This window comes from Triplophysa dalaica, chromosome 23 (assembly GCF_015846415.1).
Source record: "Triplophysa dalaica isolate WHDGS20190420 chromosome 23, ASM1584641v1, whole genome shotgun sequence".
Taxonomy (NCBI): Eukaryota; Metazoa; Chordata; class Actinopteri; order Cypriniformes; family Nemacheilidae; genus Triplophysa; species Triplophysa dalaica.
Window position 1 is genome coordinate 2,102,546 of NC_079564.1, and position 22,840 is coordinate 2,125,385.

A 22,840-nucleotide genomic window follows, 5' to 3' on the forward strand; every position below is an offset into this window, starting at 1 on the left:
GTGAAGTTGAAGACAACAGATCCCATCATTCCACGCTCCTTCACAGCGTCATCAAGCTACAGCTTTGTTGTTGTTTTGATTGTGCGCCTTCTTGCTGCTCTTTCTACAAACTGTACCTTTAAGACATCTGTATGCTGGGCAAACTTCCATAAATCATACTCTCCCTATTCTTCAGAACATTTACTCAGTAACTTTTAATTAAAGTAACAAAGTGCAGCTGTGACACGTCAGAGGAGATCTGGTCCTCCCAGCTGAGACTCGTTTCTCCCGAGGTTTTGCTTTCTTCATTTATTTATCATTGGAGTTTGGTTTCCTCATCACAGAGCATTGTTGGCTGGTTTGCTCACAGGGAGACTGCATTTATTGGATATAATTAGATATTATTTACTAGAATGATCTTGTTCTAAAAAAAACCATGCACTGTGCTGAGTTTTACATTTTCTGTGTTTTTCAGTTTTTCCCCCTCTAAAGCTACTTTGGAACAATCCACATTGTGAAAAGCACTACATAAATAAAATTGTATTGAATTAAATCAAGTCTGCGGGAGCTTTCAGTCATAAATCTCAAATTATCTCTCTGTCTGTCTCTCTTTCTTTCTTGTCTTTCTTGTCTGTCTGTCTGTTTGTCTGTCTGTCGTCTGTCTGTCTATCTGTCTGTCCGTCTGTCTGTCTTTTTTGTCTGTCTGTCGTCTGTCTGTCTGGCTGTCTTGTCTGTCTATCCGTCGTCTGTATTGTCTGTCTGTCGTTTGTATTATCTGTCTGTCTCTCTCTCCAGCCCCCCACCCCTCTGTTTTGAGATTTCTCTCTCACTCATGCGCTCTCCTTTCTGCTTCTCCATTTCCACCAGACTCCATTAATCTCACACACTGTCTAATTATAGTTAGCTTACACTGAGTGAGTGTGACATTTTTTCCAAAGGAAGCTAAAGAGTCGTAGATGGTCTGCGAAGATACATTGAACCCTTTTTATCCCAGGGTGCACTTTGAGCTTGGTGACTAATAGTCCGGGTTTTACGCCCTCGCTGGCACTGTTGTGGTAAAGACTCAGAACGCTGCCATTGATTGTCTCGCCGTTTAAATTTATGAGATGCTCCACCAGCAGTCTAGACAAATTCGTCTGCCCCGGTGCCCTCGTATTGAATGAAACAGACCTCGCTTTTAAAAACGCAACACATATGGGGTTAAAATGTTCTGCTTTTGGAAACAAGCATTGAGGTGCAAGTGTTGAGGTGGGTCAGACCGAATGGACATCATAGGGTATGACGTGATCTGTGATCTTATCTTGGATTGTGGGTTTTCAAGCATTGTTGCATTGACTATCTTTTCATCCTTGTGGATATTTGTTATTTTTCACAGATTTTTGCAATATCGGTAAAGCCACATACATAAAAAAGCAAACAATTTAATCGCCAGTTTGAAATATTTCTGGACAGTAAATGCAGGTGACAAAGTTAATTTTGGACCCTGTATTCATGTACGTATTTATCTTTTGCCCTGTTTTAATGAACTTCTCTCGACATCATGTACTTGTTGTGAAGTCTATAGATACTGTTGTTCTTACTTCTCTATTTTCCTCTTTCCCCTGATTCCTCCTTTTCTGTCATTCTTTCATTCGGTCATGTTTCTGTGTCTTGTCGTTTATCACGTCATTCTTCCTTTACCTAGACCTTGTCAACCAGTTCTGTGAGCAGGTCCTGAACTTCTTGTTTTGTCCCTACTCTCCCGCCATAGCCCCGTCCTCCCCTGGTGTTGACTCCGTACCCTTGCAGCGAACAGCAAGTCAAAATGCCACAGGGACGTTTCCTCGGGGTGGCTACTCCTCCGGCCAGGGCGCCAACTATGCTGACTCTTATCGCACCTTGCCATACTGCTCGTCCGTGGAGTCACCCTACAGCAAGTCGGGTCCTGCCCTGCCACCAGAGGGCAACCTGGCACGCTCTCCCTCTATAGACAGCATACAGAAGGATCCCAGGTGAGTAGCATGCTATTTCTGAGGCACAAAATACAAACATATCGATGTGATCACAGCAAGAGGAGGCAGGTGTATAGGTTTTTACTGCAGGGTATTGTGTGTTGAGTTTGTTTATTTGTGTTGATTTAGAGTAGGTTTTACTGACTAAGGTACAGTGTAAAGTCAGGGGCTTTTTGAAGTGTGTGGTTTGCGTTTGAACTGCAACTCGATGCAGAGAAAATGACCAGTTTGGGTCGAGAGAATACATAATGAAATGTAGCGGTTGGTCTATGATTGTGATCACATCCATAAGTAATGTTCGGTTCTGTGACTGACAAATGTTTTTAAAAGGCCCTGTACTGATTATAGATCATGTTCATCGAATCTTGTGCTGCACAGACAGACGTGGTAATAGAAAATATGACATTGAACCTATACCTATGCAGCACTTAAGACATATAGAGCGTTCCCACCAAACGCTACTTGCACGAATAAATCGCGCTGTTCACGTGTAGTTGGACACTTGAACATTTTGAGTTTACACGCGCATGAAATTCACTACACAACAGACTCGAATTCGAGTCATGGGAGGGGCTTCTGCCAGGTGGCTCCAGACTCGTGTATATAGAGTATAAATATAGCTCAAATTGAGTAAAGAGCGAATTTTACAACTTACCAGATTGTCCGACCTCCTCACTCACTTTCTTCCAAGCAAGATCCTTTTTTTTCCTGTTTCGAATAATTATAATTATTATGTAATTATTGTAAAGAGATGTATCATACAGATCCAGGTATCCACATACAGCAACGATGACTTTGTGGCAATATGTTCAACAATAGAACATCATTCCATTATTATCATTCCAGGTAATAATAGGTTTAGTTATATAACATCTTTTGGGAGTTCAAGGACACTTCCATTGTTAAATGTAGGATAGTGCAATACAAATGATAAGCAAAGAAATACATACAAGAACAAAACCAATTTTGGACTTAAAGTGTGAATGAATGAGTTGAGTAAGATGGTGCGGCAAGGCCATTCGTTTGGAACCTTTGTGCAGTACGGTGTTGTGAATGGTTGCTAGAGTGATGCTAGGTCATTGCAGAGGTTCTTTGGGTGGTTTCTAGGGTGTTTGGTCTGATTGCTAGGGAATGGCTTGGTTGTTGCTAGGGTGTTCAGCGTGGCTTGAAGAGCATGACAAGTGGGTTGTTTGGTTGTTCGCCATGGTTGCTAAGGTACCGGCAGGTGGTTGCTATGGTGTTCTGCGTGGCTTGAGGAGCATGACCAGTTGGTTTATAGGTAGTTCGCCATGGTTGCTAACATACTGCCAGGTGGTTGCTAGGGTGTTCTGCATGGTTATGAGGACATGAGCTTACCATTGCTTGCAAGTTTTTTATTTCATAAATTTCCTGGTGAATATTCTTAAAATACCTTCTTAAAGTAATAGCACACCACCTCAAAGTCGCACAGTTTGAGGTATTATGCACAGCACATATAGTGTTGGAAGTGTTTTTCAAATCCCGAACCTTAACCCCGCATTAGCAAGTACTGCCAACTAAGCACTGCTTGCGAAATCAATCCACATATTAAAAAACACTGTGATCAAAATCATGTAAAAACATCAATTTATTATAATTTTTCAATTTTTTATTATTTTGTTCAACTTCCCACATTCTCAGGAACATTCAATAATAATCAGAGACCATTTACACGCGGTCCTATTAATTAAATTACTAATATCATTGTTTTTTTTTATGGCTTTGTCTCTTTCTTCCTTAATTGGTGTTGATCACATGTTAATGTTAAGTGACCACTTGTCTCTATGGTGCTGCATTTAGAGAAGTAGCTGGTCCTGAAATACTTGACAATAGATCATTAATGAGGACTGGCAACACGTATTTCTGCAGGCATTTGCTGAAAAGTGATCCTGGCAGGGCTACATCATTTACGCACACTGTTGTCATTTTAAACCTGTGCAATCTTCTTTCTTCTGTAAAACACAAAAGAAGATTTTGAAAAATGTTGGTAACCAAAAACGGTTAGTCCCCATTGACCATGGACACAAAACCATTGCAAGTCAAGGGGGACCGACAGTTTTCTCTAATCAACATTTTTCAAAATATCTTCTTTTGTGTTCTGCAAAAGAAAGAAAGTCATACAGGTTTATAACGACAAGAGGGCATGTAAATGATGACAGAATTTTCATTTGGAAGGTGAACTATTCCTTTCACTTATTAATCATTATCAAAAGGTCCATCGATGGGGGATAGATTTGAACACTATTTTTTTATGTTCTTGCTCAATAGCTAATTTTTGATCATTTTAACCTAAAACAAGGATTGCAGCTTTAATCTATTTCTAATAGCATTGTACTGACACATCATCACCAATCTATACAATACATACGGAAGACACTGTCTGAACAGACAAACAAGACTTTACCTTTGAAGTCATATACAGATCAGATTTGAAAACCAATTCTTATCTGCAGTGGAAACTGCGCATTTAATGTGTTAAGGGTGATGGAAGTGGACAGCGCCAGGACTTGTTCCCACAGTTGACACTAATTTAATCCGAGCATAAAATGACCTATTTTTATTGCATCCATATTTACAGTTGTGGTAATAGTTTGTAAGCAAGTGATGACTCGAGTAATGAAGGCTGTTTCTAGACTATTTTGGTGTTTGCTCTCCAGAGATGAAGTGATGTGGGAGGACAGGTACGCTAACCACGCACCGACACAAGTGTTACAGCTTGTGATAAGTTTAGACACTTTCAGCCTATGGCAACTGTCAAGCAATTCTGAAAAGTGTTAACTTATTTTTGCAGGATTTTTTAAGGGCAAAGCATGTCCTTGGGTGAAACGCTAAGTTATTCAAAATGACATAAAGACACTGTTTTTCACCTTTTCACCTAAGGGCAGCTCGTGGCATCTACAGGTTGGTTTTTCGTTTTTGAAATCAGTCTATTTGAATTAGTTTATATCAGTGGCACATTTCAATGCATACAATAATATGAAATTAAAGGTTTAATGTAGCTAAACAAAAATCATGTTTTATTGTATTTTCTTCTAGTAGGGTTCTAGAAGACTTGTCGAGGTACAACTCCTTCTGTCTTTTCAAACACTGCAGAACCCAAAAGAAGATAATTTGAAGAATGTGTTAACCAAACATTGCCCCCTCGTATGGGGGCAATTCCATGAAAATGTCAACCTTACCATGAAAAACTTTTTCACATCCACAACGCGCGTTTATTTCCCTTTTTTAATATAAAAATTGTTCATAGACTGACTTTTTTAAACTTTAGGCTCTATCAACAAGGGTTAAGTCAAATATAAACAGATGCTTTTGGCTTTTGGCTTTCGAAAGGCACAGGGAATCATGGCTGGAAGCACGGAAGAGCGCATTACTGACAACACCCTGAGCAACAGTAAATACAGATTTGACAGAATGTTTCTCGAAATGTCAAAACTTTCTCAATTGTTATCCACAGCACACTATAGTTATCCCAGTTGTGTGAAATCCGTAATTGCCGCTACTAACAGGCTGCTAGACAAACTGCCTCCATATATATTCAAGAGAGAAGTTTGGAAATCCATTTGCATACGATAATTGAATTCTATCATATGAAACACATTAGCAAGTTATCAATAATCATCGTGCGGCAAAATATATGTCTCACATGCACTCTAAAGTGCTTTTTTGCATCAGGACCGGGATGCACCAGGAGAGACTTTGGTAGACATCATCACACATTACAGTTGCTGATGTGGAGCAATAAATGGAGTTATGAGCCATCTGCAGGCAGACGACAACGTCGATGAAGAATGGAGACCTAGGGATGAAGATAAATGAGTGTGATTGAGTAAAGCTTATTGATTTGCTGCTGTATACTTGCAGAGCTGCTGAAATGGAGGGATAGCCTTCAGAAAATATAGGGGTCTGCCCTTCGCCTTCCCCTCCTATTGATCACAGCTTAGGTCCAAACCTCCTCCTCAACACTCATTATTACTCAGGCACCAAAGAGCCTTTGCCGTTCTTTGTTTTTCAAACAAGCATCGCTGTCCTTGTCAACTCAGGGACAAATATACACTATGCTTCTTGAGGGTGCGGCGTTGACATATAGAAATGCATATGGTGATTTACAGATAAACATCTTGTTTTTGTGCTCTTAAACCTGGGAAAGGTGTTCTTAAAGGGGGGGTTAAAGATTTTTTATACATTAGAAAACAAACCTGCAAGGATATTCCAAGGGTTGTGAATAGAGATCTTCAGATACTTCTGTATGTCTATTTAAGGGAAATGATATAATGTATTAAGTTACTTATACTACGTATATATATATATATATACAGTATATGTATATATGGTGGTACTTGTTGTACAAATATAAGTATCGAAGAATTCTAGAATGTTAGGAATATTGGTAGAAAAGGTCATATTTGATTGTTTTGAAATGACCAAGCAAAGAAAAATTTAGTATTGCTTTAAAATATGTTAAAAAATGTAAGTGGTTTTAGTATGTGTAATTAATACAATTACATAAAAACTATGACACTTTTTAAAGTCGTTTTTGGCCAAGTGCATCCTAAATTTTAGGTATCGGCCCATACATAGTATATAATCATTTAAAAAGTAGTGTTTTTTCTATTTCTTGAAAAACAGCAAATTTGGATATCCGAAGGTTTGTTATGAGAGCGACAATATGCTATTCATTACTGAAAAGTACCGTAATAACAAAAAAGTTATCTTTGATTGGAACAGTATTGTTTAGAGCATGGCGCTATCAATGGCAAGGTCATGGGTTCGATCCCAGGGATTCCACTTAATTAGAAAAAAATGACTGTATAATGCAATGTATGTCGCTTTGGATAAAAGCGTCTGCCAAATGCATAAATGTAAATGTAACAGTGTGCAAACAGTGTGACAAGTCAGAATTATTTACAGAGAAACATATAGTTATATATAGAAGTAAAGTAGAGTGAGAGAAAAAGTTGTATACAGCCAGTCCAAGCTTATACAGTAATCTCAAAAAATGAACTGTCGCTGCTGTTAGTTTTAAACAATACATCCTTGTTCACATTACATAAAGAATGCAAGTAACTGAATTAATGTAAGTTATGTTATTTAGACTAAAAATGTAGATGTGTCAGCTTAACTTAACAAGTGGTAAACTTAACATTGTTGAGTAGAACGCACAATCCCTATAAAATAGGACCTATTGTTAAGTTTACTTAATATAGACAAGTTAATTCAACATGACTGAGTGGGATTTTCAGTTCCCAGCATACTTTGCGTAAGACTGCATTTAGGCAGTCAATTTTGATTTTGTGTTATTTTAGGATGTTTTCAGTAAAGAAAAAAGACTTGTTTGTGCTTAATGTTCATTTATCTTTGAGGTTTTATAGAGTTTGTTGTATTTTTTTGTTTTAGGGTGACCATTGTTTAGAAGAGTGGTACATGGGCTGTGAGAGGTTTATGCGTGCACATGATGTCTATTGCATCATTCAATGAGCTTTAACTGTGCTATTGCCAGTACTGAGATGCCTCTCATCTGATTCGCTCATTGTGTTTTGACTTACATGCAGTACTTCTGTATATAATTTATGTATGACATCAAAAAGTACCATTGAGAAGTATTAATATCGAGTTTAAATAACTTAAAATTACTGGTACAATCGGAATGGTTTGGATTTACTAAAAAACAAATTGTCAACATTACTTAAATTAATTTTTCCTTCATACAACTGAAGTGTTATTTGTTCAAATGACTAAATGTTGTTGCGTGGAACCACTTGGAACAGCTTTTTCAAGTAAATTCAACAAATACATTTTTTGAGTGATGCCACTAATCTAGGATTAAACATCGGGGACTCCTGGCCTCCACCCTAGTCATGCTATTGCCTTGACTTTATAAATCACCTTTCCATAGCTTCCCTTCACAAAGACGTAAAACGGACACATCTGTGGCCTTCAGCACATCATTATCTATGTTGAGGTCAGTCACTTAAGAACCTCTAAGAAGTGTGAATAGTGACCTGAGATGTCTTGTATTACATGATATGATGGTTTCACCGAAAAAACACAGCGTATGCTTATGTGGCAGAATATTTGAGACTTACACAGATGTGGGTTGATTCTGTGTTTACACACAGCGAGAGACATTATGCAACCATGACTCCAGCATGGCTTTGAGATGGAAATCGTGGGCCTTGGGGAGTGTTTGCGATGTCCGACACAGTGGTGCCTGGTGAATTTATTGCTGTTCCATTGTTCACTGGTGTAGGCAGGGACGAGTTTTTTTGTGTGTCCTTCGTCTGTTATGAAGAGTCTTCTTTGTCTACAGTACACCTGGTATTTATGATAATTACCGTCTCTGTCAAATGTTCATTAGTAGCTGTCAAGCTTGTTGTAGTTTTCGAGCTGGTGTTGGTGTGAACGTGGGTTCTTTCAGGCTTTCGCAATCCACTTTATTAGAAATGACTGTGATTATTCTCAGGTGTTGTGCATCATCCAACGACCTGGCTCATTTCAGATCCGAGAGCAGTAAAAATAAACATTCTGTCATCATTTGTTTACACTCATGTCATTCAAAACCAGTATATGAATCGTTCTTTTGTGAAACACAAAAGAAGATATTTGGAGAAATATCTTAGTGGTTTCGTGTCCATACAGTGGAATCAGTTGGGGGCCAATGTTGTTTGGCTACCAGCGTTCTTTCGAATATCTTCTTTTGTGTTCTGCAGATGAGGATTGTAGCTCATCTGCAGGTTTTCAATGACATGAGGGTAAATAAATGATATCATAACTTTCGTTTTTGGGTGAACTATCCCCTATAAATAGGTTTAAGCATGCACTTTTTTGAAGAGTACTAGTCTGCTTGTACATTGAGAATATGTGTACTATTGGTGCTTATAATTACATCACCACCACTCTGTATCCAAGTAACCGAAGCCACGTTGCTATGGATTCCTAGATTAAGACTGATAATAGAGGAGCCTTTATCATAATGCTGCATTCACATACAAAATTAATAAATTACAGTCAATGCAAAAGTTTAAAAATTTCAGCCAGAGCGAGAAATTCACGCCAAGACCACATTGACACCCACTGTTTGACACGTCTGCGCTCGTGAAGTAACTCCCTGTTGTGCGATGTTTTTCTCATCACTCATGCAAAAATAAATAAAATATTCCCACGAGTAATGATGAGCGAGGAACCCGATGCTTGGTGTTTGGTGTGAACACAATATGAGAGCAATGAATGCAAGAAGCAATGCAGTGCTGAAGGTTAATGCTTCTTCTGTCAGCTTCCTTAAGATTGTTTCATTGACAATCCCTCAATGTCTCAATTCGGATTACTAAAACAGCTGATGGCTAAGCAAATTCATATCTCCTCATTCTCAAGCACAGTTACTATCAAATCTCAAGCGGCGGTGTGTTTTATGTGGTCGTTCCGATGGGTCACATGCTGGGATGGAAAGGTCAGAGGAGTTAAGCTTCCACCTTGGAGATATTTCGACAATGACATTGTCTTGACAACAATGCAAATGAAATCAAGCATGTTAAATCAATTATTTGACTCAGCGAGGCTTGGTAAGAGCCTTAGAAGGAATGAAGCGCGTTAACGGCGTTGCGAACAAAAATGAGGTGTTCTGCAAGTTATATGCTCTGTTTGGTTACGCTTGTTCAACTATCTGCATATTTCTAATTACAGAATCAAGCCATAACAAGCAAATATAGGGACGCTGATTGCGTCTCGAGCCTGAAATTGAGGGAGCAGATTAGTTGTGATTGCAAAGAGCCGACTATAAGGATGGCAAACACGTGCTGGTGTTTACCGCTGTCTAATGCGATTAATCTGTTTGAAAGACAGGTCTTGATTTCGGCGTCTACATTTTGATTTCTCTCTCTCTCTCTCTCTGTGTCTGTCTCTCTCTTTCTCTGTCTCTCTCTTTCAATTTCAATTTAGGTGTGCTTTATCGGCAAGACAAAGTGTACATCCGTATTGCCAAAGCATTTGCAGCTGGGCTGCGTACAAATAGTGCAATATGAAAACAAACGAAAAGAAAGATAATATAGTAACAAAATAATATAGCATAGAATAGAATAAAATAAAATAAAAATGCACTTAAAGTGGTTTATAATATAATATATGTAAATATATAAAAATAGAGAAATAGAGTAGAGTTTATATCTTTTACAGGATTTGCTAATGTTAATGTTATGAACATTATATTAAAAACATTATATAAAAATCTCTCTCAATTTCAAGGTACTTTATTGACATGATTGTGTGTTTTTACAATATTGCCAAAGCATTGAACACATAACAAAAGACATACAATAAGTACAAACATTGGAGTAAAATTAAACTAAGCTGCTGAGTAAGGCATAAATATAGTATGAAATATAAAATAAAGTATATGTAAGTAAACAAATGAAATATGGAAATAAAATATATCAAAAGTAGATTTCTCTCTATCTCTCGCTCTCTCTCTAAAAATCCATAATGTACACAGATATACATGTTAAATGGTAGATTTTATGCTTGCTTGACTCCGATATTCAATGATCTCTTTCTTAACTCTAATAAGCGACAATCATACAACGTTTAAGTCTCTTGACCAAAGGCGGCTTCAATTAATTTCACAAGTGCTATTAACATGAACATGCTTGACCCCAAGACCCCTTATACATCTCGACCGTTACTCACTATTAAACAAGCCTTCCACTGGCTATGCTCCTCCATTACAATCTAGTCCCAAGCGACAACCGGGTCTTTTGTTTGACATTTGCACCACAAAAGATGGCAAACCGTATTTCTTCACGATCTTTATTGATCTTAGACGGCTTTCTGGAAATTGGTCCTCACTTCCTCCCCAGCCTGGCTCAGGTTTGGGGGCATAAAGCGTGGCACTTCTGGGACAGAACGTGAGGACCCATTTGTAAACCCGTGTGGAGCTATTTGACCAATAATACTGGATCCAAGCTCGTGTCTGAAGTGACGCCGGCGAGTCTCTTTCAGGGAACGGCTAATATCTGAAAGGTCTTTCTCTATCAGTTCTGTGACCTGCCTCGAAATGAAAAGCAAATGTTTGCTCTACACACACACACGAGAATCTCAACTTTTGATTTTTGATTTGTCTGCTCGTATTTCCATGACAGGAAAAGTTTTTGAGCTGGTCCACGTGAGGGTACGAGGCTCCTATGCCACGTGCATTCCTTCACATCTCCGTCGGTGTTGTTGTGATTTTACGGCGTCTTAGCATAGCGCCGCACTTCTGCCGATTCGTCTTGTACTTAAGCCCACATCGCAAAAGTCCTGTGGTTTTCATTACTTCACCCGCAGGACTACAATCCCAGCCAGCCATTTAAATAAGTCACACAAGGGCATTTACATCCATGTAATGCTCAATGCCGCTAGCGAGGCTAACAGAGCTGTTTCTGCCAGATTCGCTCGGCAGGATGAGGATTTTTGCAGTGGCAATCAAGTTTCGCACGCTGCGCGACATACTCTCACAGTTTTTTTGCGCACGAGGGCGTAAATGCACACACACGAGTGCTAATACAATGCGACTTGAGCAAGCTGTGTGCTACATAGCTAAAGCTGATCCATAATGCATTTATCCCTGTGGGTTATTGACATGTGAATCAGGCTGTGAAAGCTGTCCTGACTCCACTATTATAATCAAATACTACCCTAGCGACACCTTTTAATTTGAAATCCTGGTCGAAAACAGCTTTTTGGGGAAAACTCTAATCGAAGAAATGTGAAACCTCAGAACTTGCTGTCGGAAATATTTGTTTCATCATTTTTCTTTTTTATTGTTTTCTTTTTTCATAAATCCCTAAACTTCGTTCAAAAGTGGAATTTTTGCAAAACTTGCTTGTTTTTAAAGATTACGTCTTGATTTTTTCCCCGCAAGTACTGTAGCATGAACCTCATCAAACGTTATTGGATTTGTGGCTTAAACAAGATAAATAGTTTCCCATTGGTGTTAGAAAAATAAACGGTTGTTAAAAGGTTCATGGTTTCATCTCTCCGCCACAACCTTTACCCAACGGAATTGCAAAAATATAATTGTTTCCCAACAATCCCAAAGTCAAATTGTGCTGCCACAGATATCTTTTACTGGTAAATGAAACAAACAATACCGATACATAAACTGCGCAGGTGAACATTAAAAACGTTGCATTGCGTAATCCGACGTGTTTTTATCCAAATACACGCCTGTTTTAAAAATAATGGCGCCCGTGCAACCGGTTACATTACAAAAGCATGATGCGTTCCTAGTGAACACAATATAGCTCGCCTATTTATCGCTCTGAGGTAAATTGTGTACTCATTAAAATGTGTCCCACTGCAATGAAGAGGATTTGCGGTTGACAATATATGCACGCATATCAAATATAACCTTTAGCCAGCTTAAGGGAATGAAATACAGTCACTCTCGCCGGGAATGTGCTTGCGCAGTCTAATCCCCCTCAAACTATATTTGAACAACTCCGTGTTTTTGCAGCACAGCCGCTTGCAACGTGAAACACGTTTTATATTCATACCGTACACTCCTACCAGCTATTAAATCCAACTGCTTTGATCGTGTTTGTGTGGCTGCTAAATACCTTTTTTTGAGTTGTATCTTTTTGAGGTTCGTTCGTGCAATCTGAGTGAGTCTGAGGTCTCTGTTTGTCAGTATGAGATCTGTCAGGTCAGGACTCGTGTTGAGGGACGCTGTCTGCAGCCGAGAGCTTTGAGACGGAAGACTGACAGTGTGGCACTGACAGGCGTCCATATGGTCCTCTGGCAGCTCGTCTCATCAGGGACGCCACTGTTGTCGAGCAAATCCCACGGCACGGGGCAACGAGAGGGGAATGCATCTGTTTCTGTGTAAACAATGCTTGAAAAACTACACAACTCTCACAGTCGCACACACATTGGCGCACAAACATATAATTGTCTGCTGTGTAGTTGGTAAACAGGATGGCCTCGTGAAAAAACACCATCAGGTATTCCTGTAACTTAAATTAAATTTCTCTTTTGAACCTAATCAGATAGAAGCAGTCACCCATCGTATTTAAAGCACGTGTCTGTCATGCATCATACATCAGATAGTCAGGGTTAGTCAGTCAGAGGGGATGAAAACTACGCTGAACGAGTCCCTGAGGGTCAAATATCACGTTCACTGTGCCTTTGGGTTGAGATCTGTTATTTTATTTTCATCCTGTCGGCTATAAGCTGTCACTTTATTTAGGACAAGCCCAGCTCCATGTTACTCTGTGTGCCACTAAGGATTATGTCAGTCGTTATTTTGGAACGGACAAAGACGTTTTGATGACTGTATTGGTGTGTTTCCAAAGGGTTTAGAGATCAAAGTTTATCACTAGAAAGAAATTTCCTCAATTATATCAATTTCTGCAATTATTTTGTCAGTTTGTGGAATTCTGCAGATTTCAATTGGCTTTAAATTTGGTGCATGCCACTGAAACTTAAAAGCTGCCCTAAATATTTAAGTTTAATCAAATTGGCTGTACAGGTCATTTGAAAATAAAATATTTTAAACTTAAAAATCCAGTTACATTTCATAAAACTTAATTTTATAAGTTATGTGAAATTCAACTAGATTGATAAATACTCACTGATCCCATGTATTGTAAAACATTTTTTGCGCTTTTTAATCAAATTGTTAAACGGAATTAAACTATTAAACAATAAACTGAAATGAAAAAAAAAGATTATACCCAATGTTGAGTCAAAACTGGCCAAACCCAACCTTAGTGTCAGAAGTTAACCTATTCTGGGTTGTTAAAACAATAAACTGAAAGAAAATAAAGATTTGCAGTTTGATTTTGTATCTGTACATACAGAAACATATGTCTCCTTCTCAGAGTACATTTTAATAGGCGGTCTAAAGAACTCAACCAAGTTTGTATTGACATTTTGTGATTGAGCGTCATTCTGTATTTCCAACCCTCGGAGCCCGAATCTATGTTTCTATCCCACTGCTTACATTAGTTAGTGTTTTAGTTTCTCATGTTGTTAAAGAGAAAGGCTCAGTTTGTTCTCTTTATACTGTGGTGGAAAATAAAGGTCATGCAGTGCTTACAGTGATAAGAATGTGAGAATAAAAGGAGAGAGTGAGAGAGAGCGGTTTTAACTGGAACCTCACAAATCGCAAGCATTTACGTGGCCAGACATCATCAACATTCTATTTGCTGTGTGCCGTGACATGAGGCATGTGCTGATGTGGAACAAGGTAGCCAGATCTCTATTACCCCTTTTCCACCAGAGTGAACCGGGTGCTGGTTTGGAGCTAGTGCTATTGCTGGTTCAGAGCTGGTTCCACTGGTGAACCTGCTAAGAACCGGTTTGCTTTTCCACAGATAATAGAGCCTCAAGGGACCGAGGTCATACTTCACTGACTACATCTCTACTTTCCCAGCAACGTAAGCGCCAAACCTAAAACACCATCAACAATAGCGGACGTTACGTTGCGTTGCTTGTGATGTTCATGGCTTTGCGAGCGTACATCTGCATCGGACCAGAGTGCAAGAAAACTGTTTGTTTCATCCTCAGACCAGTGTTGCTTTTGTTTCCGGTCCATCGTGAATTGAATTGAATTTCAAAAATGGCAGTCAGTATTCGACAGTGGTCACGGTAACCCCAGCTCCTTACGCAAGCAGTTCTTACTTCTAGCCCAGCCACGTTTCAGTGCTAGATAAGAACCACTTTTTCTGGTTCGGAGCTGGTGCTTTGGATGTGGAACCGAATTGGAACTAGGCTCTGGCTCCGAACTAGCACCGAAACTGCCTTGGTGGAAAAGGGCTTAATGAAACACAAGGATTGGGACACATGAACAGCGCTCTTAAACACAAGCTGTGATAGAATTTGAGGGAGCAGGAGGATTCTGCCCTTAATTAACTCTGCCTTATTTGCTTTATCAGGTGCCGCAGTGAGTTTTGCAGAGATGCTTTCCTGACACATTGCAGTGTTTTTTGGGGGGGACTTTCTATATAGAAAGGACCTCAAATAGCAATATAGGACATTAAGTCTTTTTTTTCATCTAATTGGGATGCAATTCTCACGAGAGCTTGTTGCACGGTCATGTTGTTCAAGAGATTTGTTGGCCGGGATTATTTTCAGCTCATTTTAGCCTCTCCATGCTGTGACAATTAGATGGCATCTTAGCTTTGAGGTAGCTTCAGATCTTACAGGAGCTACAAAATCTATTCCCATAGGCCACCCTGAGAGAAGATCTATAGTAGAGACTATAGATAAACGTCTTTATAAACTTAATCTGATCCAAAGTAGAGAATTTACTGATAAATTCCCTGCTCCTTAAAATCTGCGTATATTTCATCAAGGATTTGTCGTCGACTCAGATATTAGTTGTGTTCTCACATTTCCATTTATGTCTCATGTAGAAGCAGCTTTCCATCCACGTCATGTTTCCAATGCCTGTCCCTACCTGCATTCCTCTTAATTGACACATTCTTAGATGTCCTTAGATGCAGACTGACGTTCAAACCTCTGAGGGAAGCGTCCCAAGGATATCTGTCACCCTTCATCTTATGATTCTGAGATAGTCGTATAACGACGTAACTTAGAGCTTTCTTCAAAGTTCTAACAAGCCCATCCGCCATGAAGATAATCTTCAGAGATTCAGGATATGTTGTTCTTCTGCCACTCGCTGTGTGATGTGATCATTTTCATCAGAACAGTGGAGTTGATCTGAGGCTTCAGAGGCACTTGAGATCATGCATCTCAGGCTTTCAGAAACATTAATATAATGTTTTATAACCAATGCAATCTCTAGTTTTGTGTCCTTAGATTTCCTTTTCTTTAAGGTTATGTTGTGTTGAAGGGACACACACTTTGGATTGTCATATACTGTATGAAACAAAAAGATCTACCTTAAGTGCATTGTGTAGTTGACAATCAAGGTATATTTTCAACATGGAAGTTCTATGAAATGAACTTAAATATAAAATGTTTACGTGTCAGTTGTTTACTTATGATCTTAATGATGTTATTGAAAATATATTAAAGTAATTGTTGGGTTACTTATACCCCATGTTGAGTCAAAACTGGCCAAACCCAACCTCAGGGTTACAAGTTAACCTATTCTGGGCTGTTTTAACCCATTGTTGGGTCGAATACCACTTTCTGGGTTAATTTAACCCAGTTTGTCCATTTTGACCCAATGCTGGGTTGAAATGTAAAGAGTTTTGAGTGTAGTCTTATATAAAGAGACCTTATAAAATGATTAAGTGTTTGGCGTTGGTTTTGTGGACTTTAACATTTATTTATTTACATTATTTACAATTTAATAAGTGAGTATTATAAAGCCAACAAACAGTCATTCATTACCATGTGATGCCTTGGACAAAAGCTTAAGTATATGAATGTTGATATTTAGTTCAAGGCAAAATTATTATACTTTTACTAGATTCTACACAGTTAGAAAGAAACTGTGCATTTTCAAATAAACATAAATACATAAAACATGTGTTAAAATGAGAGTTGGGTACTACAATTCTAGCTGCACCTGAAATGATCAGTTTAGTCAAAATATGAACAAAAATAGAATTATCTGAATAAAAGTAATATGTAAGTGGGTGTGTCCAAGATTTTGAATGACATGCATTGATTGCTAAATACTTCACCCACATATTTACCATGTGTTCTTTAAAAATCAAATCAGGGGCTCCTTGCACAGTGTACCGTTCTTCGACGCCATCTCACAATATTAATAATTGTCTGACAGAGGGTAATGACTTCTCGGCGGGCTTCCGCTCCTCTCATCTTTGCTCTGCCTAATTACTGTATTTCAACTTTGATCGTGCAAAGTGAATATGTTCCGTAAATGTATTTGTTGCCTGTTCCTGTCGAGTGAGCACAGACACGCGAGTCTTTAAAGACTATCACATCGTCCATCAGCAGTCGTCCAGGCAGGGATTTATTAAAGTCACGAGGTAGCAGCATTTAGTAGACAACATGGCAGGTCACCCTGCTTGATTAAATTACTGACAAGGAGTTTGACTCTTTAATTGTGACGCTATCGTCCTGATGAGAATACGAAGACTGTTAGGGGAATCAAGGTTAATTCAAGATCATAGCCTAATGAACCTGAATGACAGTTTTGTCACCTGCAGAGAATACATATAGGGAGGAGGGAGTTGTAATGTTCATTTTAAGAGCTCGAGCAGTTTTAAAATATACATTTATGTATAATATTAACTGTGATAAGACCTAATGTGTAACACTTGAATTCAACATTAATAATCCAAAGCTATATGATAGTCCCCGCAGTCCTCTGTATGATAGTATATGCCAGTACTGCATTGGTGCCAGTGTGATGCCGTCTGATGTCTCTCCGAGGAACGTTGACATGTTAATTGCCTAATTTACAATTGAATTCAACCCCCTGCTCTGGAGAAGAAATTTGATCGTTGCCCACGAGAATGCTCGTTATAAGTGGCATCAGTGGGTCGCCGTTTTATTCATTGGCTTCATCAAGCTTATCAATAAATCAAGCAGTATGTGAAACCTAGCTGGACTTATTTCATTAAAAACCTGTTGAAGCTATTCGGCTTTGATGCCAGATCATGTAGTGCTGTGCTGCTTTATTGTATGTCTGCTGTCGATATTTTATTACTGTGTTGAAAGTTGCACGCTTAGCATATTTGTATAAATACTCTCAAAGGTATGCAAACACTTAAAGGACAGTTCACCAAGAGAAAGATATGTAGAATAATGCTTGTTACCAAACAGTTCTTTGCCACCGTTGACTACCATAGTGTGAAAAATTGCATTAGATTGAATACATGGTTTTGTTGAACACAAAAGAAGATGTTTTGAAGAATGTAGGAAAGTAAACCGTTCTGGGGCACTTTCACTACCATCTTCATTATTCCTACTGTGGTAGTCAATGGTGACCAAGAACCGTTTGGTTACAAGCATTCTTCCAAATATGTTCAGAACAAAATATACATACAGATTTGGAACAATTTGAGGGTGAGTAAATGATGACAGAATTTTTATTTTTGGGTGAACTGTCTCTTTTAATACGTGCAGGCGCATACATTTACAGATTAGATTGGTGTGAATGTGTAGTAAGCTTCAGAAACTGTTAATGTCATGAGCTGTGTGGGTACCTGAAAAGTCATTAAGTCTGACACAAAATTCAATGGGTTTCTTTATGTCAAACTTGAAAGAGTTTAATTTCCCCAATGGTGGGATTTATAAGATAAAGTGAGGCGCAATGGCTATTCAAATACTGTTGTTGTGTTGAAGATAAAATGTTATTGAAAACAAGGATAGGTTCCAAATGCACCTACTGTAAATGTCTTGTCCTTGTGAAATCTCCATATATTGTGATTTTTTTAGTTGTTGCCATAAATCAGTATTATTAGTCACCTTTTACGTTTGTTATGGAGTTTTTCAATTTCATGGAAGGTTTCAGAAGGACAGTGACAATATGTATACAAATCAGAAGAGAGGATTTTTTAATCTTTCACCCAATCTTTCGCTTTATAAATACAACCATTTGACCACCAAAACCCTTTTAATTGTATACTTAATGTTCCTCTGTTTCATCAAGATTTTTATTTACTGCTTCTGTTGTCTTTCTGGGGTTGTGTAGTTGTAAGACAATCAGGTGGAGGTATTGATCGAAGTGGAATAAATAAGCTTCGTCAATGAACTCTGAGTCCGACCACAAACTGACTCGAGATTTAATCAGCTTTATTCACTATGCCAGTCTTAAGTACTTGTGTTAATGACTTTAAATGCGTGATGATGTTGCCACGTGTCTGTTATTTTACTCAACAGAGAAAACGAATATGTTTGAGGGTCCATTATTAACGTCTGCTTAAAATAATCCTCTGGCCAGGGGAAGCTGCAAGCCATCAACGGACGCCATGACAACACCTGTCCACTCTCATTAGCCGCTTCCTATTGACCCTCTACATCCTTAGCTCAATATGCTGTTTTCTTATTGGCTGAGGGGTGTAGAATCCTGCAGCTGTTACCCATGAATGCATTAAAGATTGTTTGAATTCATGCCCGTGCACACAAAGAGCGAACATAATGTGGTTATTATAGTTTTGATTTTTGTTTTATTAATATTTGTAATTTGCTGTTTTTTTTTACTTTAATTTGTAAATTTTTGTTTAAGTTTTAGCAATTTTGCTGAATGCTTTTGTCATTTTATAATGTATTTGTTATGTTGCTATATAAGATCAATTAACGTTTATTATTGTTATTTTAGTGCCTAAACGTATTTCAGTCTATTTTTGAGACAACACTTCAATTTATCATTTAGTTTAGTACGTTTTTCCAATACTTGTAGGTCAATATTTGATTTGATTTCAATGAACAGAAATGTTTCCAAAAATGTAATTTTAGTGAACTAAAATAACCTTGCATGGGATGTCAAGGCTGTACCAATTGTGTGCATTTTCGTGTGCTTTTGTGATCATAAGTTGCCATGTTTGTGCCTTCATATCTGTTAAAGCCGCCAAAACGCACGCTCGCCTATACAACTTTATTCTTCTGGCCTAGATCTGTCACGCTGCCTGTGAAGTTCCTGGGAGGGGAGACGAGAAGAAACAATTCCGATGGTGTCAATTGGCCCCATTTTACAGCATTTAGCACAGCGCCTGAGAAACCTGCACACTCGCTCCCCATTTACACAGAACATTTCATCCCAACCCTGAGTCCCTGCTATGTTTTAATTCCTCAAAAAGCACAATGCTTATCTTATCAGCCGATCGGTTTTATTCCAATTACGGCCTGGTGGGCAGGACGGCTGATCCTCGGGAGAAAAAGGCCCGCAACTGCAGGGCGGCTGATGCTTATCTGTGGGTTTGCTTAGACTGGAGACATCATCTTCCTTCGAGCGGGCCGGCCCTTAGGTTAAGGGCTTAAGACACCGTCAACGCACCAAATCCATCCTGCCGTTCTCCTTATCTCTATCAAACGATGTCTTGCTGTGATAAAAGTTATTTCTTTGGGGTCTGCGTTTATCGAAGTCTGCCATGCATGTGATGGATTCCGTGTTTTGCTGTAGTCCTTGAATAGTGTACATTTATTTTAATTTTTTTGTGTGCGCGAGTATTCTGTATGTGTATGTGTGTGTTTTTATTAAGAATCGAAGCTATAAAGCTTTGTCTTTGATTCACCAATTCTGTTAGAAACTTAAAGTTGCTGCGTTTATCAATGTACACAAAGTACAAAGGCCTATCTTCATGTGGAATGAAGTTTAAACAAAGTCAAACCTGCAAAATTGTACCTGAGCCCAACTTATTAATTGTTATTATAAGCTTCCGTTGCATATCGAGGTAAGATAGGGAGACAGTTTTGAACACTCGATTTTTGTGTACTTGCTCAAACCCCGAAACAGAGGAAAGGCCGCTGTTATGATGCTAGGGTTCTTGCCAGGACATCGTCAGATGGTTGCTAAGGTGCTAGAGGGAGATTTTTAGTGCCTTGCTGTGTGGTTGCTAGGGTGTTATGGGTGGTTGTTAGTTGGCTAGAACCCAACCAGATTACTCTATAATATTCTGGTTTCTCAGTAACAGTCTTCTTGATTTCTTTTTTTGTCGACTGTCGGGCGGAGCCTTGCATTTTTTCTTTATTGGTTCTCATGTGAAGAATTACAATTTTTCTTATTTTCAAATATTCATCGAGGTTAATCATTTAATACTAAAAATACAAACAAGTGACTAAAAGCTCACTACAGAATAACTAAAAACTTAATCATAGGACTTTATCAAAGAATCACAAAATGATTATATCAGGAGTACCCAGATGTCACATTGTATCACAGGGTATCTGATGATTCCCATTGATCTGTACTTGAATGGCCATGATCCACATGACAAACACAGCTCATCATGAATCTTTTATTGCTTTAAAACATAATGTATTCCTACCATGTCCCATAAGTGTGTATAAAGTACAGTTAGAGACAAATGACTCCAGCAGGAATCTGTACATCACCTACCTGAACCCTCAGTGTGCAACCAATCTTCTGTCAAAGATCCAGGACATCAGTGAAAATGAGCCATTCGAAGGGGGCCTGTAGGAGTACAAACACAGACACACATACACACAGACACACATACACACAGACATCCACTTTCCAACCTTGTTTCAGAGCAAAACACAATAATGGAAACCATTTTCCCCATAACAGTTTCAGGAAGGACATTTATTTCACTTGAACCTCCGCGCGTTACAGCCGTTCGCAGTAATTGTGCGGGTCTGCCAACCCGGCGTAATAACATACAAGTCCTATTTTACAACTGTACAACAAGAGACTGAAACTCTCTTCTTCTCTCTCTAGGGAGTTCGGTTGGCGAGACCCGGAGTTGCCCGAAGTCATTCAGATGCTACAGCACCAGTTTCCTTCGGTTCAGTCGAACGCAGCGGCGTATCTGCAGCATCTGTGCTTCGGAGACAACAAGATTAAAGCCGAGGTAATGATGATTCCTCTCACTGCACCTTACAGAGGATAATAATCATTTGTTTTACGTTTACAAAGCTATTTACAGGGAATCTCCATATCCGCCGTGCATCGTCCGCTTCAATGAAGTGATGGCAGCAACGCACCTCAACGTCTCATAGCTGTCGGTGGAGGGGAGAGATTTATGTTGCCAGTTCATGTAAATGGGGTTTAGAAGGCGATGATTGATTGAAGTCTGTGAGAAGATTTGGCCTGGATGCCAGGGTTACCGTCTGCTCTTTCTGAGAAGCGCTAAGTGTCTTTTAACAGTATTAGGTCCTCATTATTGTTCTGAGGCATGGAGAGCACGCCCACATAGACTGCAGGGTGAGAACCTCCTGCTGACCTCCTCCCACTAAATGTCTCCCATCCAGAAACTGATTAGACTTATTCTGGCTTAACTTTAGTCGGAAACCAGTTGAAAGCTGTAGGTTGATGGCTGATGGCATTAAGTGTGATTATATCAAGATTCATTTTGAATCATTTTGGAAATGCACATGGCATGCTAACCAAAGTCTTCAAAAGTTGACATCTGACTTTTTTATTATAAAAATATGTTTATTATAGAAATTACATTTTCATTGCATTTGGCAGATGCTTGTATCCAAAAAAACTTTAGGTGCATTCTATAAATTTTTGGTTTCTTGTGTTCAACCAGTTGAGTGACAGGAGCACTACAACACAAAAGACATAGCAAAAGTATTATATTTTGGTTTCTAGTTTCATGGTAGTTTTATTCATTTTGTGAATATGTACAATATTAATATATGCATATTTTGAAATTATTTTAAAGAATGAAAAAACATGTTTGTTTATATTAATGCTAAGTTTAATTATAATTTTTTTTATTATTTTTAATTTAATAATTTTAGTGCCTCAATCTAAACGTATTTTATTTTACTGCTAACGCTACCTTTTTCCGTTTTATTTTCTAATAATATTTAGGCTGGTATTTTATTTTACTTCAATGAACTGAATTCTCTATAGTCATCTATAATAACTATAAAGGCTTTAAGTTGCATTTTATGTTGACGTAACATTTTGCTCTTCTGGTCATAAACCGGCGCATGTCATTCACATTTACATCATTTCATTAGATATTACTGTAAAGGTTAAAAATGGCAGTATTTATTGTTTACGACTTTGATCTATGTAAAGCCTTTGAGATTGAGACCTTTATTAAACCTGAGCATGATTGATTTTAATTAATATATTTAAGTTAATCCATTATTTTGTAACCAGCTGAAGTACACCCCATATGGATCACGTACATCAAGACATCAGCTGCATAGAGATGTATTTACAGTCAGGTTATATGCAGCTTTCCTTTTGCAGCTTTCATTTTTAACACTAATATGTGCTTCATGCTTTATTGAGATAT

General features: G+C 38.5%; 1 protein-coding gene across 4 annotated transcripts in view; it reads left to right on the top strand.

Annotated features, from left to right (window-relative positions):
• The window catches only part of ctnnd2a (catenin (cadherin-associated protein), delta 2a), a 211,702-nt gene that overhangs the window by 127,694 nt on the left and 61,168 nt on the right, over positions 1–22,840 (top strand). For all 4 annotated transcript variants that reach the window (XM_056737780.1, XM_056737779.1, XM_056737781.1 and 1 more), the window contains 2 exons: positions 1,730–1,970; positions 21,301–21,433. In XM_056737780.1, the coding sequence (XP_056593758.1) occupies positions 1,730–1,970; positions 21,301–21,433 (374 nt within the window). The remainder of the gene's footprint in view (positions 1–1,729; positions 1,971–21,300; positions 21,434–22,840) is intronic.